The sequence below is a fragment of the Brachyistius frenatus genome, unplaced genomic scaffold, assembly GCF_029030835.1.
Source record: "Brachyistius frenatus isolate BFR_SWC_R1_liver_20210118 unplaced genomic scaffold, ASM2903083v1 Contig_550, whole genome shotgun sequence".
NCBI classification, from domain to species: Eukaryota; Metazoa; Chordata; class Actinopteri; family Embiotocidae; genus Brachyistius; species Brachyistius frenatus.
The window spans coordinates 25,271-40,681 of NW_027211149.1; the positions used below are offsets into that span (position 1 = coordinate 25,271).

General features: G+C 40.7%; 1 protein-coding gene across 1 annotated transcript; it reads right to left on the reverse strand.

Moving 5' to 3' along the window:
• Positions 1-284: 284 nt before the first annotated feature.
• On the reverse strand, positions 285-13,739 carry nek10 (NIMA-related kinase 10). Its single transcript, XM_069688253.1, has 36 exons — positions 13,731-13,739; positions 13,493-13,597; positions 13,293-13,353; positions 13,066-13,181; positions 12,101-12,196; positions 11,930-12,014; positions 11,775-11,816; positions 11,608-11,686; positions 11,449-11,516; positions 11,167-11,246; positions 10,981-11,067; positions 10,613-10,837; positions 9,517-9,656; positions 9,058-9,119; positions 8,891-8,962; positions 8,731-8,795; positions 8,492-8,594; positions 8,194-8,322; positions 7,981-8,118; positions 7,854-7,899; positions 7,643-7,764; positions 6,726-6,828; positions 6,561-6,636; positions 5,680-5,809; positions 5,503-5,573; positions 4,978-5,185; positions 4,811-4,877; positions 4,651-4,725; positions 3,672-3,717; positions 3,495-3,532; positions 3,221-3,321; positions 3,023-3,133; positions 2,193-2,298; positions 2,017-2,060; positions 1,395-1,450; positions 285-1,032 (listed from the first exon to the last, which is right to left on the reverse strand). The coding sequence occupies exons 2-36, from the start codon at positions 13,588-13,590 to the stop codon at positions 996-998; spliced, it is 3,183 nt and encodes a 1,060-aa protein (XP_069544354.1). The 5' UTR covers positions 13,591-13,597; positions 13,731-13,739; the 3' UTR covers positions 285-995.
• Between the last annotated feature and the right edge of the window lie 1,672 nt (positions 13,740-15,411).

Below are 15,411 nucleotides of genomic sequence, written 5' to 3' on the forward strand. Positions count from 1 at the left end.
AGAGGCTCCACTACAGCCCACGACTGCTGTGGCTGTAAGTCGGTGGATAAATTGTGAATAAATTAATTAAAAAGCATCACAACCCCTTCGCAAAATCGTATTTCTTTTGGTCCCATATCGTGTAGAAAGTTTCAAATTGGAAAATGTTCAAATATCTTAGCCTTATTCAAGTTATTATGTACTGTCTCACCAGACACCAGATTGAAAAGCTCTTTATGTTGTAAATTTACAGACGGACATATTTGTGGGTGATATTTTTCAACAATGTGTGAACTCGCTAGTCTTAGCTAGTCCCGCGCTGTAGCTTCGATACAGTGCACAAAAAGTGCTAAAAACATTCGACCTGGCTTCCACGTCTGCCCGATCTGCAGTCAAACATTGTAATTAAAGTCAAAGTCGGGCTTCTTATCAGCTCTTCGAAAGTGAGGTGAGCGAGGAAACTGTGGCTCCTACGGTTCTGCAGCGGCCGAGTTAAAGCGGCCCGACTGCCGAGTCGTCTGGTCCTGAGAATTTTAAGTGCTACGCTCAGACATCCCGGGAAAAAAACCCCAAAGAGAAAGCTTCACACGAGGGTGAACCACCACAGATTAAAAAAAAAATCACACAAAAAAAACAGTTTACTACGAGAAACTTCTCATGAATGAAATCAATCACAAGCTTTAAATTCTGATCTCGAACTGACAGATATAAATTAAAATCGGCTTCATCCTTCGTTAAACTATGCAGACGTATTCAACTATCTTTGGAGATTCACACCGTCGCGTCGTATTTGTAGAAGAAGCCTGAGAAACCGAGGACGTGCGAGGTGAACGCTGTGGAAACACGTTTCAGCCTTTTAAGTTAAAGTGCAAACAGATGCATGTGTTTACTTTGTCCTTTTATAGTTTTATATGTTAAATAAGTATATACTCTGTAATTAAGGTTAATTACATTTAAAGCGACTGCAAAGTGTCGTTGCAAATAAATCTTCTCCATCTGCTTCTAACTTCTGAGAGTTACTTCTTTTCTTGGTCGTTTCTTTTCTCCTTGACCCTAAAATTTAAAAAAAAATTAAAAAATAATACATGAAATAATATTTTCTATGTTAAATCATGTTTTTATCAAAGTCACACTTTATACTTTCTAACCACCAGGTCTTTAACATTTTGTAAATCATTTCAGAAACCAATAACACAAGACTAAAATCTTTAAATCATGTCTCTTATATTTTGTAAATTGAGGACTCAAAGTGATCATTGCCATTAAAATAAAACACATTACAGGTTTTCTGTAAAAAAAAAAAAAAATAAAAGACCCACCTTGAAACAAATGACAACAAAACCTGTTTTTTGATGACACATGAATGAATTTTAGGTGTCGAATCAGACTGATAAAATGTTGTATTTCCACTTCACCTGCTGCGTGTTGCTTCGTAGTAGCTGTTCTCGTCCAGAAGCTCCTCGATGATCCCCTGAAAACATTTAAACAGGAAATGACATCACAGACAGCAGAGAGACGTTCAGTAAGACTACGAAGTGTAAAATGAGACACTTGATCCCGCAAGAGGAAACAAAGTTGAAACACAATGACAAAAAAAAATCAAACAAAACAAATCGGAAAAATTCTAAATATTTATAAAACTAAAAGATTGTGTTTTTTTTTGTTTTTTTTATATATCTATTCGTGGTTGATTTGTTTTTTGATGACACATATTAGCTTATCCAATTACTTTTCCATGTTTTTAGAATAATATGAAGCTACAGCCAGCAGCTAATAAGCTTAGCTTAGCATCAACACTGAAAACAGGAGGGAAAAGTTAACCTGGCTCTCTCTGATGATTAAAACTCAGAAATTAACACTTAATATCTTGTTTGTTTAACCAAACCAGAAAGTCAAGTGCAAAAATTGAGACTGACAGACAGAGATGAGAGTGGTATTATTAAACTTCTTATATAACTTTTCCCTGAATGTATCGGTGAAAGAAAACATATCCAAAAAAAAAATTACATTTATGTATAAATTCAATAAGAAACTGACCTGCATCTGCTGATATGTAACTCCATCTTTGAGATTCACATCAACTGTCAGAAGAAATAAGAGAAGAAGCTTAATTTCCTTCCATCAGAATACATTTTCAACAAATAAGGTTAGTGAGTAAGGTTTGTGTCTGTTACTGTGAGTTTAGGGTGAAGCAGTAACAGTGATAATTGTACCTGTGCTATCGGCAGTATGAGGGTCTCCTGTGAAGTGATGGACCAGAGGCCACCAGTCCGAACCGGTTGAACCCGACTCCATCAACTCGGTGGACGCCTGGAGGAGCTGTGACGGGAAAATGAGTCCAAATTTGGTTATTTGTGATGAATGAAACTGATGAGAAGTTGAGAAAATCAGTGAAAAACTGTCAAGTTTTATCCAACAAATGTGTGATTTTTAGCAATTTGGCCGGTTTGTTACTACAAAGGTCAGCTGTTGTCAAACACGGGTTTCTTTTACGCCAACAGTCCGATTGCACTGGGACCGAGATAAAATAAACCACTTTATTATACTAAGGAAGTTAAAAGCTGACTTACATTGCAGTAAAAATATTAGTCGAGCTGAACGGATCAGAGCCAAGAAGCTAAAACAGTGAATCAACCAAGAAAATAAATAACATTGTTTATGTCCTTTTCCAACCAAACAGCCCCCAAACATTCCTCAGTTTTGGCCTCTAAAATGTGAGATTTACTGCTTCTTTTTGTAAGAAACTGAACATATTTGGGTTTCTGACGGTTGGTTGTACGAACCCAGCAAATTTCTGACATCGCTTTGGGTTTTAGGATTCTGTGAAATGCCTTTTTAGATTATTTTAAACAGCTGCTTTCATGCACAGATTGGACAGCGTCTGAATGAGTCCAGAACTATGAAGACATACACCAATTAAAAAGCCACCGGTTGCAGCCACAGTGAGGTCATTTATCTAAACCCCTTCCCTCCCCCTCCACATCTCCATGAAATACCATCATCACAAAAGCGCACTTCTGAATTTCAACTCGTCACTGCAAACCTTGCTGAGCTCCACTTTCAGGTCGAACGGATCGCTGCCGACGTGGAAGAGGGACTTTTTGAATCTTTCGACGAGGCGTCGCTCGATGTTGTGGTGCGGAGCTGGTGGGAGCTAAGAAACGAAAGATAAACCAACGAATACCAACGCAGTGAAAATGGGACCGCCGCTGTCAAACGTAATCTGCATGTGTGACTGTACTTGTGTGATGAAGATGATTTTGTGCAGCTGCACGAGGAGCCTCTGGATGGGATCGTCAATCTGACGAAGCTTCTTCTGAGAGACGCAGATCCCAGCCGACACTGAGGAGGGAAAAAACAAACACACGGGGAACAGGCGAGGTCCGAAGAAACCGGGTCAGACACCTTTCATAAGAGAGTTTGTATAACATCGTAACTTTATCTACCGTCTCATCTGGTCAGGAGGTTTTCAAAAAGCAGATGGTGAAGCTGTGTCGTCAGGTTTGAAATGCTACCTGGTCTTGGTTTCATCTCCGCAGCGGTAAAATCCCCACTGAGAGAAAAAAAAAAAAAAAAAAACAGGAACAGATGAGGTCAATAATGCACCGAGAAAACATCTTTATTTCAAGAAGATTGTTTTCAGCAGGTTTTCAACACATGTTCAAATGTTTAAGGTGGTTTTTTTTACTTACCTGGACAGAATTTGATTAGGTGTAACACAGGCAGTGGACTGAGAGCCTTTCAATCAAAGCCAAAAAAAAGGACTTCAGTCATGAAAAGGTCCAGTTCATACTAGTTTGATGAAGCGGGTTAAAAAGAAGAAAACATCCAAGTTTCTCTTTTGGCAATGAAATTAAAAGCCTTTATTCAGATGAATATTTCATTGTGAAATTCGGGGAAAACAAGCACAATGTTTGTACATGTTAACAACCAACTGGTGCATGATTGTGTGTGTGTGTGTGTGTGTGTGTGTGTGTGTGTGTGTGTGTGTGTGTGTGTGTGTGTGTGTGTGTGTGTGTGTGTGTGTGTGTGTGTGTGTGTGTGTGTGTTAATAATAAGGAGTGACTTTTGCTAACAACACCGAAATAACTCGTGGGAAAACAATTATTGTCTGCGATTTTCACGAGACAAGTTGAGTGGAAGTCTATGAAGCTGGATCTTTTTTTTGGCGCCAGCCTCTACTGGCAGTCGGAGGTATTGCAGTTTAAGGCACTTCTGTTTATGGCAAGATTTTTCAGATCCGGAAGCCACGCCCACTTTTATATACAGTGTGTTTACAGGTTGTGCGCTGAGGGTTTCACCATCTGCCACATTTCACTATGAAATAGACATCTGAATAAAGACTTTTTTAAATAAAATTTGTTGGAAGAGTAACTTGGATGTTTTCTTCATTTTAAAATAATAAAAAAAAGTTCAAAACAAAATACAGTTTAGATAAGTGAGCAAAACCCACAACATACAAACTAATGAAATAAGAGTAGCCTTAAAAAAAAAAAAAAAAAAAAAAAGGTCTCAGACTGTCGGTTCAAATCCCTGAATTCCTCCACAACAACCAAGAAGACATTATTGAGCCAAACAAACCATGCAGAAGTTTGCAGCGGCATGAACGTTAATCGTAGAAAACCCCCAACAGGATCGTGAACATTCTCACTCAGCTTTAACTGAACTGACCGTCGTGTTTTCCCGAAGAGGCGGTGGTGTTGCTTTTGGTATCGGATGGTTCGACGTCCTCATCTGAAGCATCGTCTGAAAAACACATTTACAACACGTCGTTGTTTTTGGGTTTCAAATCTTTCACCGTCCGCGTTGCATCCTGAGCGGTTTGAGTCACCTGCACTGATTCTCTGCTGGCTGCGGTTCGACCTGCAGGCTGCAGGAGATTCAGCCTTCATCAACTTCTGCAAAATGTGAAGCACTTCGTTTATACGGAAACCTTTTAATCCAACAATTACAATAAAAAAAAAAGTCCCCTCATGATTTTCCAAAATCGGAATATACCTGCGACGGATTCAAATGGCAGCAGTTCGTCCTGTTTTGGTGCCTTTCGAGGAAGTACTTCTGCGCTCGTTTCCGGTCTCTCTCGGCTTTCCTCTCCAGTGCATTCTGGGAAGTGTAGAGGCCGTCCATCAGCCTCATCATGAGGTCAGAGATCCTGGAGCTGATGGCCACGATGTCCGGCCGCCGCTCTGAGTCGGGACTCAAACACCTGAAGGGACGGAAGAGAGCACTGTGTGAATTTGTTGAATGAACGAGTGACAAAGAGCAGGAAATAATGGAAGATATAGGGAAACTACAAGGACGTACATATGTATTTCCCATCAGGCGACCAAGATCCATTTTAATGTTTATCTTTCTTTTTTTTTTTAAACGAAAATAACACCGGAAGTGGGATGTAATTTTTGTTAATAGCCTGTTTTTGTAAGACATATTATTCTAAACTATCAAATGCATTATATAAAAGCAGCATTTTTAACGGCACCCCCTTCAGGTGAACATACAATCTTTTCAAAATAAAAGTCTCACCATCTGATCATGTCTGTGACTCTCTCCGAGAAAGCTCCTTCCTCGACCGGCTCGTAGACGGCTTCAACAATCTACCGGCGCAGAAAAAGAGGAAAAAAAGATCGATAGCTGACGGCGGAAACAAAAACATTTGAAAATGAGTAAAAACGTGAGTCTTTGTGTGTGTGTTCACGTTACCTTGCTGGCCAGTGAGAGCATGTTACTGCTGTAAAACGGAGGCTGTAAAGTGGCCATCTGATAGACGATGCAGCCCAAAGCCCAGATGTCGGCTTTCTCTCCGTACGGCTCGTTTTTCACCACTTCTGGACTGCAACACGCAAACACACACAAAAACAAATCTCCTCTTTTTACTTTGTTGTATTTCCTGTTTTACTTTGTAATCACTTGCCTCTGTGTCTTGATTTCCTTCAATTCCTGCCCTTGTGTGTTTACCCCTTGTGTGATTGTCTGCCAAGCCCTGATTAGTTTCAGCTGTCACTTGTTGTCCTCCTCTCCCTCGTGTATTTAGTCCCTGTGTTCCCTGCTTTTGTTTGCAGTTCGTTGTTTTTCTATTCCCATGTCTGATTCTGCTCTGAGCCTCTTTGTTTCTGTTTGTTTTTCAGATTCAGCACCCGCCCGACCTGCTTTTAGCTTGTCTTACTTCATGAGCAAAGCTTTGCGTTTGCTTGAACTTCCTGCCTCTGTTGTCACGCGTTCAGCTCCTCCCTTCCTGTGAAGGCTCTGAATCTCTCAACGTATCTCCTAGCCACAAAACCCTTTTGTCCTCTGTGAGTCTGACGGTGTTACAGGAGGGCAGTGATACAGCAGAATGGCACTCGTTTAATCCTAAAATCCAGTTTACAAATCTTTTTATGGAAGTAAAATTGGGCCAAAATTATTACTTTCCAAAAATGGTTAAAATGTTGTTCTTCATCTTTACCTGAACCTAAATGCAACCAGTTTTTTTTTTTTTTTTTACCCTCTAATGGAAACGGAGTCCTCAAAATGTGACTGTGTGAATATAAGTGTACGAAGTTGTCCCGAGGACCATAACCACTCTTTTGAGTTCATTTCCTCACCAGGAGTAAAGGATGGTGCCGACCACCGACGTCAGCTTGCTGTTCTCATGTTTCTGCTTGGCGAGGCCGAAGTCGGCTTCGGGCAGAGTAAAAGAGACGAGTTAAACTTTTTAGAAGGATACGAGCCGGGAAATGTCGTAAGAAGAAACTGAGTAACACGCTCACTGATGGTGACTTTGTCCTTCTCCCCCAGCATGATGTTGTTCGGTGTGAGGTCGCGGTGAACGATCCTCTTCTCCTTGTGGAGGTACCTCAGTGCCAGACACATCTGAGGGAGCGCACGATATCAGTTCTTAAATAAACCTCGGAGACAACTTTGGGGGACGACTAAAAAGTTTCCAATCGCACAATTGTCTCTTATTTTTTTGGGCCAGTGGAAGTGATTTACACTTCAGGCTTTTATCCAAAACTTATTTCCAACGATTACAGAAATAGATCTGACTCGTTTTTTTACAGCATGATAATAAATTCAAAAGAAAATGTCACACTTTTTTTGTTTTTGGTGACTCTTCTCACTGAAGTAAATGTTTGTATACTCACAGCACAAGCACCTCTATCATGTTTGTAATGTGTTCATCAGAAATCATTTTAAACATGGTATTTAGCAAAGTTAATTATATTTTTTTTTAAAAAGCAAATTTTGTTGGGATATTTTTTTCATACAAGGCATAGAAATCTAATAAATTGTGGATGTTTCGGTCCAATTTGCTGATTTAGCAGTTAAATCTGTGTTTGGAGTACAAATTTATTAATTTAGTTGTGGGATCATATTTGCCAATTTAGTTTGCTCATAAAAACACATATCTGCATACACAGGATATTTGTTTATGAACTCTACGTCACTCTACGTCAAAAGTACAAAAGTACTGGGTTTAAATTATATTTCCAGATTAACAGGTCACAGTTACATTGTGGAGATAAAAGACAAGCTGCTGTCACTTTTTAAAACAACTGCTTTTTGTCAGTTGCGTTAACATAAAACTACCAAAATAAAATGCAGCTGATATTTCTCCAGACATAAAAATTCATGTAATACCAGTACTTTTCCAAGTAAAAGTTTACTTCCCAAACGAGCTGTTTACCTGTATGAATATATTCCAAATCCTGTCTTCAGTGAGCTGCAGCTGCTTCTCCTTCAGGGAGTTGAAATGTTCGGCCAGCGGAGCTCCTTCGATCAGCTCCATCACCACGTACAGCCTGTCACCTAGAAAAGGACAACGTGGAACACTTTGAAAATATCGTCACTGCTTAAATCACAATCCTTTCGGGATAAAGTGAAGGTGTCATCCTCACCTTCCAAAAATGTCTTGTAATATTTAACAATATTTGGGTGTGTCATCTAAAAAAAGGAGGGAAAACAACTGACATTAACACCATAAAATATTATTTTAAAAATGCGTCTGAATTTAAAGTTTCGTGCCTGTTCTTTGATGATCGTGAGCTCAGAGATGATTTTCTCCACGTTGCTGTCTCGGGACCTCTTGTCTTTGCCGAACGCCGGGTTGTGCAGGTTCACCTCCTTCAGAGCCAGCAGGTTCTGGCCGCTCTGCTTTTGGACCTGCGATCAAGAGTGCATTTTACAAAATGTACTAACTGCAGATGTTTTGCCAGTTCTGAGGATGTTTTACTGCACCTTGAAAACACTCCCGAAGGCCCCGGTGCCCAGATGGTCCAGTATGGAGTAGCCGTTGATGACTCGGAGGGGAGGCCGGTTCTGGTCCACGGCCTCGATGCTCTCTCTCAGACCGTCCAGCTCCTCTTCCTGCGGGGGAGACACAGACGGCGCTTCATTCATTTGTCAAGTCAAAGAGTCTTTACCTGATTTATTTTATCCCAAAAACAGTAACATATATTTAGATTTTTTTTACAGCCCGAAACCAGTTAAAAAACACCAAAGAAATGAGCCCATTTTTTAGAATCTGTTTTCTTACGGTGTAGAGTGACACTTTGGTCTGCAGCCCTTCGTAGGCTGTGAGGTCCCGCACGTAATGTCCAACATCAATAAACAACTCAAAGAGGTCTGTGGGAAAGAGTCTGAAAGGGATAAAAGATTACAAAACAGCGAGGTTTTTCTTTCTGTGGCAGACGTCCAACGGTAGCCAAGTTTTAAAGGATTTATGCACGAAATTAAACTTTTTTTTTTCACTTTTAAACTCTTTAATTTCATCACCTTTTAAACAGATGTCGGTTTCTTTCCACGCTGAAGAGAAATCGGAGGGTGCGGAAGGCGTAGCACTGCAAACAGATTAAGAAATATGTTATTTTCTGATCGTTTATATCACCTTTATTTGCATTATAATGTAATTTGATGCACACATGAAGCCATATACCTGTAGAGGAGTGACCTTTGGCCCAGAATTGTCTGGTGAAATCAACTTTGCGATGACGTAGATGCCATTTTCCTGAGAAAACATTTGACACACAGTTCGATGCTTTGATGTAAAAGGTGGATTTCCTCCGTGCTGCTCTTCAAGTCCAGTCGGGAGCTTTTCTTTACCTGCACGACGTGGTGAGCAGATGCGTCATCCAGACTCATCTCGGTCAGAGCTGTGCAGCAGGCTGAGAAAAACATTAGAGGGGAGTTCACTTCATTTAAGCAGTTATACTCAGTCTGAGCAGCAGCTGTGAACATTTATATCTCCGAACAGACTGGAGACACTGACGCCTTTAAAAATATAAAGTTGAAGGTCTCTATAGATAGTTTACAGTATAGTGTCATCAGACATTCAGAAACAGGAAGCCTACAACCACTTCCTGTGTCAAATTATCTCTGTGGGCCTGATTCCCACTTCAGGAAAACACGGTTTACATTCTCAGCTTGTGATAAGACTCCTCCGGGAGAAGACGTTTTTTTTTTTTTTATTCTGTCCTGATACAGAAAATGTGACTGGATCATTTCTAACTCTTACAGAAGAAAAAACGCAGTGTTTTAGTTTCCAGTTTATGTCCCTCTGACCTGACCGCAGGGCCGTCGCGTTGTCCACCTCCTCCTGCGGGCTCAGCTGCTCCCTCACATGCTCCCTCTGGAGGCGACCGGCTGCGTTGGCGCTGGAGAGCGTCTCGATGGACGAGCGGTCGGAGACGTACTGCCGGTCACTGCGAGAGTTATTTAGTTAAGCGTATGGCGCCGGGATAAATACTGGAAATGGCTTTGTCACTTGTCTTAAGTAAATGATGAAATAAAAGGTAAAACTGGAGGAGATTCTGTTTTCAGACGAGTGGAGAGCTTTTTAAATTAAAAAAAAAAAAAAGCTAAAAAACAAAAAGCCCCCCAAAAAAATCACAGCATTTTAATGTAACTCATGTAACTCAGGTGCTGATTTAGATTAACGTCATATAAATGATTAACCCAAGACTTCCTTCGAATCACGTTGCTGCGCTCCGTTGGCACACAACATGTGCAGTCTCTGAACTTTATGATCCCCACTCGCCTGTTCACCTCCAAATTTGCCTGATTATGTTGGATTGTGTTCATGGGAGTCCACCTCAGTTGTGATCTTTATCTGCTTGTTTATTTCTGTTTGTGTTTTTTTTTCTTGTAAACTAACATTGTCTTGAGTGTAGCTCTCTTTTCGTTGTTCATTTGGGTCCTCCTCCCTCTTGTTAAACATTTCCTTTATTTTAGAGGTACCCCATCACCGCCACGAAGTTTAGGAGACTTTTAAGAGACAAATTTTGAAACTTTGTAAATGCATCAAGTGACAAAATCATGGGATTGTACAATTATCCCAACGCAACAGACAGCATATTTTCATTAGGCCAACCTCTGCACCTCTGCATGGTAGACAGCCATGATTTCTAAATTCAGTTTGTAGGCTTTCAGGCCATAAACTTGTAGTCTTACATCAGTCTAATAAATATTGCATTAAAAAATATGGATCCTCTGTTTTTGGAGTCAGCATATATTATTAGCCTTGACTCAGTTTTGATCATTCACAAACCCAAAACTGACAGAGGTGACCCTTTAAAACCACTGAAAACAGTTGAAATGCACCTCAACTCATACGATGTCACCTTAATATATCAAACACCTGCTCGGGGCTCTCACAAACCTGCCGAGCAGCCGGAGGAGCTGCTGCACCCCTCCCCAGCTCCGGATCTCCGCCCTGGCGTCGGGCTCCTCGCACAGCTGCACCAGGACCCAGGCGACGCTCCACAGCAGCTTCAGGTGCCGGCCGTGCAGCAGGCTCAGCAGCACCGGCACGCCGTCCAGCTCCCTCACCTGGCTCCTCACGCGCCGCACCGGGGAGAGGAGCCTCAGCAGCTCGGCGCTCATCCTGCAGGAGACATGAAGTTTAGAAAATCGTATCATTTTTGGTGTGTGTTTTTACAGAAAAACCCTTCTTACTCCACGTCTCTTCTAGGAGTCTATCTCCACTTCTTTTCTACACTCTCTATACTTTTATGACTGATTTATAACCTCTTTGACAGCAGGTCATACTCCTGAAGTATCACAAGGAGGCTCTCCACTATCGGAAGCTCCCCGATCTCCTTCTTGCATTCTGGACTGCAAAAAAAAAAAAAAAAAAAACACCTTTAAAAAGACATGAAATCATGTAAATGATGTATTTTATTTTATAATGCTTTGGATGAAATATTTACTTACCTCTCAGCCAGAGTGGTGAGTGCCAGGAGGGCTCCCAGCAGCACGCTGCTGTCTGTTGTGGCGAGGAGCTTCACCAGAGTCTGGGAAAGAGGTCAAGTTGGAATTTTTGGTATTTTTTTCCACAAAGAGAAATAAGTTAGTGACAATAGATTGAGTGCAGAGAGACAACACACACTCGTATTTACACACATCTCTGTAGTCTTTATTCCAGTGCACCACCAGAAATGTGAGTTTACATACATTAAATCACAGATAAGCGCTATATATATCTTCCAGCCGTACCCTGTGAGCGCCGCTCTCGATGACCCCGACCCTTTGATCCTCAGCAGCAGACAGCTTCTGGAACAAGTCTGTGAAAAAGAAATCACTGCTGATAAGGACTGACAACGGCTCGAGACTATTATCAACGTCTGGGACGCTGCTTTTCAAGAAAATACTCGCAAGTCATCGTGACCAGCTGCTGCGTCCCAAACGCCCGCTCGCCACCGGACACGTAGACGCCGGCGACAGACTCCATGTACTGATAGAGAGAAAAAACAGATCAGGGGGTCAAAGAGACATCACCAAAACTGTTTTGGGCATGTAATATAATATATACTAGACTTTACCCTGGCCAGTAAATGAACGCCTCGGAGCTGATGCAGGATTTTCTAAAAAAAAAAATTAAAAAAATAACACAAAGAGGTGTTTGTTGTTTTTAAATACTATTTATAGATTACACGCATAAATATTAAAAAGTTTTTTTTTTTTTTTCAATCTGTACCTGATGGCTGGGATCTCTGATCAATAAACGCAGGCAGATGAGAACTCTGAGGACGGACTCCGGTGGGGCGCGGTCAATCCATTCACTATGTTAGGAGGTCAAAGGTCATCATTAATGTCAGCCTGGTCTCTGAGGGTGAGAAGATTGAAACGCTGAGAAGATTGTTTGCACCTGCAGAGGCGGTTCTTCACCAGAGACGTGAGGATGTCGGAGAAGAGTTTACGCAGCGGGTGGCTGCTGAAGCATCTCTGGTCTCTGTACGTGATGCTGGAAAAGAAAACTGTGTTTAGGTGTGTACCTTTATCCTATTTTGTTTTTAGCTTGCTTCATGTTTTAATGACTATATTTTAATGTTTTAATCACTTGCTCTTACTTGTTTTTGAATGTCCTTTTTCCTGCATTATGTTTTGATGCTTTTAATGGTTTTATGTGAAGTTCTTTGAATTGCCTTGTTGTTGAAATGTGCTCTACAAATAAACTCCCCTTTGCCTAGGACTGAAAACTACGAACTGTATTTTCATTCTTTAGGTAAACAAATCTTATCATGAATGTTCAGTTATTACAAAACCACATGCAACTCATTGAACAAAATACTACATTTGGGTGTCAGGTAGGTCACATAACAAGAAAATAAACAGCCAAATAAAAGTCAAAGTTATTGGTAATAGTGGGTTAAAAAACAAGGCTAAGAACAGAAAGATTACTTAAAAGGCACAAAAGTTAGATTATATGATTTATCCAATTCAATACAAATGTTTTGTTGACCAAATTTAGGGCATGTGATCGAACCTCAAAGTTTTCCACAGCACTGAAAACGGTCAAGAACAGAAAGCTGGCGTCCAATGTCCAAATTCATAATCATGTTCAATTACTCTCTAATCCCATAGCCCCCGATTCAAACCAATTTTTTTTTTTTTTTTTGCCTGTTTCAGGATTTCAGAGGCTTAGCAAGCTTAATTTTTTTTTTACATTTGGTTATCTTTAAACATAAAGTTTCTGATATTCTGTATTCCCTGTGTGTTTTTGTGATCCTAAACTATACTTTCAGACAGAATTTCTAGTGAATCTTCCAGTAAACTATTCTTTTTTATATATATATATATATATATATATATATTATAAATTCCTTGTTAAACCTGAATTTTTCCAGTTCAGAGGCCTCGTCGATGACGTCGCGCTCACTCCTCTGTCTGCTGGTGTTTCTTGGAGACTGCGAGGCTCTGCATACTTTACTGTGACTCACAGCTGCCACCTGCAACACACACACATACAGATCTGAAGAAATGTGAGCTGGTTTTGTTATATTATCAAAATGTCTAGACGCTGTTTGCTTCGGTGCTGCGTCATTTTTGTTGTTGTTCACCTCTTGTCTGGGGCCGCTTTTGGCAAGCAGGGACTGGAGCCTCCTGAGATCATGAGATGCCCTAGAACATGGGCTTATCAGGTGATTTGGTTTTTTTTTTTTGCTTTCTTATCAGGAAAACTGAATTTCAAATTGTCAAACAGACCATTAAAATTGCTGCAAGGAGAAGGAGATAAAACAACAACAACAAAACAGCTTACTTGCTTTGGACTCCTGTCGATTTCTGGGGCAACTTTTCTCCTTGTCTCCTTTTTTTTAGCAGAGTTGGACATTTTCCAGCCTTGCACTTCGTTTCCATGAGGAACCTTGTGACACAGAAATACAAAAATTAAAAATTCAACAGGGGCTAGTTTACACTATTTTCTATTTGACGAATGTTAAGCAGTTCAATTAAGCTGAACTCAACGGAAAAAAAAACCAAACAAAAAAACAACACACGTTGAGTCCCCCACTTATCCTCCAGCATCACAAAACGAGCACTAGACACTTCCGTTTGAATTGTGAAATACGAATTATTTTTTGTTTTGCCTCACAAAAATGCCCTTAAGTCGAGGTCACAAGCGACACAGTTTTTAACACTTGTAACCGCAGACGCCCCTTACATTAGCAAATAAGAGGAGCAAATAAGAGAAAACAATGCTGATTTTCCTGTTTTTTTTAACCAATCCAAGTGAGCAATATTAGACAATGATGGTTGCTATGGAGACAACTGACGCTCTTCGCATTCCGTCACCAGAGTATCTTTTTATTTTTTTTAATTTTATTTGTTTTAATTATTTATAAAATACTATTGGGACGATTTTACACTCACATCCCCACCCCCCCACCCCCCCAACACCCAAAATACTCACATATAGCGACATATTGTAAATTAACTGACACTAATAATGTAAAATGACAACGTATCAGCACATTTATTGATACGAAATAAACTGGGAAAGTGTTCAACTTAAAGGTATACGAACCAAATTAGGCCCCATTAGTGTTTTTAATCATAGTGATTGGAAGATTAAATTCGCTTTAATGTGTTAAATATATATATATATATATATATCAAAGTTCTTGCCCTTAAAGCTTGTGGCTGCTCGTTTATCGCGAGATCACGCCGGAACTGAAAAGAATCGCACGTTCTCGCGAGACTTACAGCGTTCCCCCTTCTTCGGGGGATTCACGTATGGTAAACGTCGTTCTTTCGCCGTAGCCGCGTTGAGGACGAGAGGCGTTGCGCGCCTCGTCGTGCGCAGCTCACGGCGGAAAAAAAACCCACCCTCAGCGCGAGAGAGCGAGAGCGAGAGAGAGGGAGAAGGGGAATGTCGGCTTGTTGAATGATCCGGATTTTGAGGCGGCAGGGAGCGTCAACGTTATGGGTGAGACCGCCACGGCCGGCTTTTACCGCCGCGACTTGACACAGAAAACCCCGTTGCGACCTTCAGCTCGCGACGGTTTGAGCAGCACGCGCGCGTGCTTTGTGCGGTTGGGCTTCGCCGCTTGTTGTCTGAGCAACCAACGCCCAGTCGTCCGCCTCCGCTCTGCATTGTGGCTAGCTCGCTGGCTAGCTGTTAGCCTCGTTTTTTTTTTTATTTTTATTTTTATTTTTTTTCCGCTGGCGGGCTGTGTATAATAAACCCGACGGGGAGTGTAATTTCCTGTCTTTTTTTTTTTTTTTTTTTTTTTTTTTTTTTAGCTCCGTAGTAAAAAAAAAAAAAAAGTGTGTGTTTTTATGAACTATCGCAATAAAGCCCCGGCGGAGCGCCGAGCTGTGTGCTGAAATGACAGCCGTTTTGGAAAAGCTTCTTCTCCCCCTCCGTATCGCAGCAATTTGATTTAATTTAGTGTCGCTACGTTGGAATTAAATTAACTCACGTTCGTGTTAACTTTTAATGCTCTGGACCATAAAAAAAAGGAGGAAACGATAAGAATTGTCCTGCTTAGGTTTTTTTTTTTTTTTTTTTTTTTTTTTTTAAATTTTGTATTATTATTTTTTTATTTTATTAACGTGATATGACAACAAATAGTGCGCAGTGTGTGTCGTCAGCAATGCCTCTTTAATTGTGTCGTTCGTGTATGATCAATAATGTTAAAGTGATTAAAGTGCCACGATTGGCAGCATGTAGGTTAG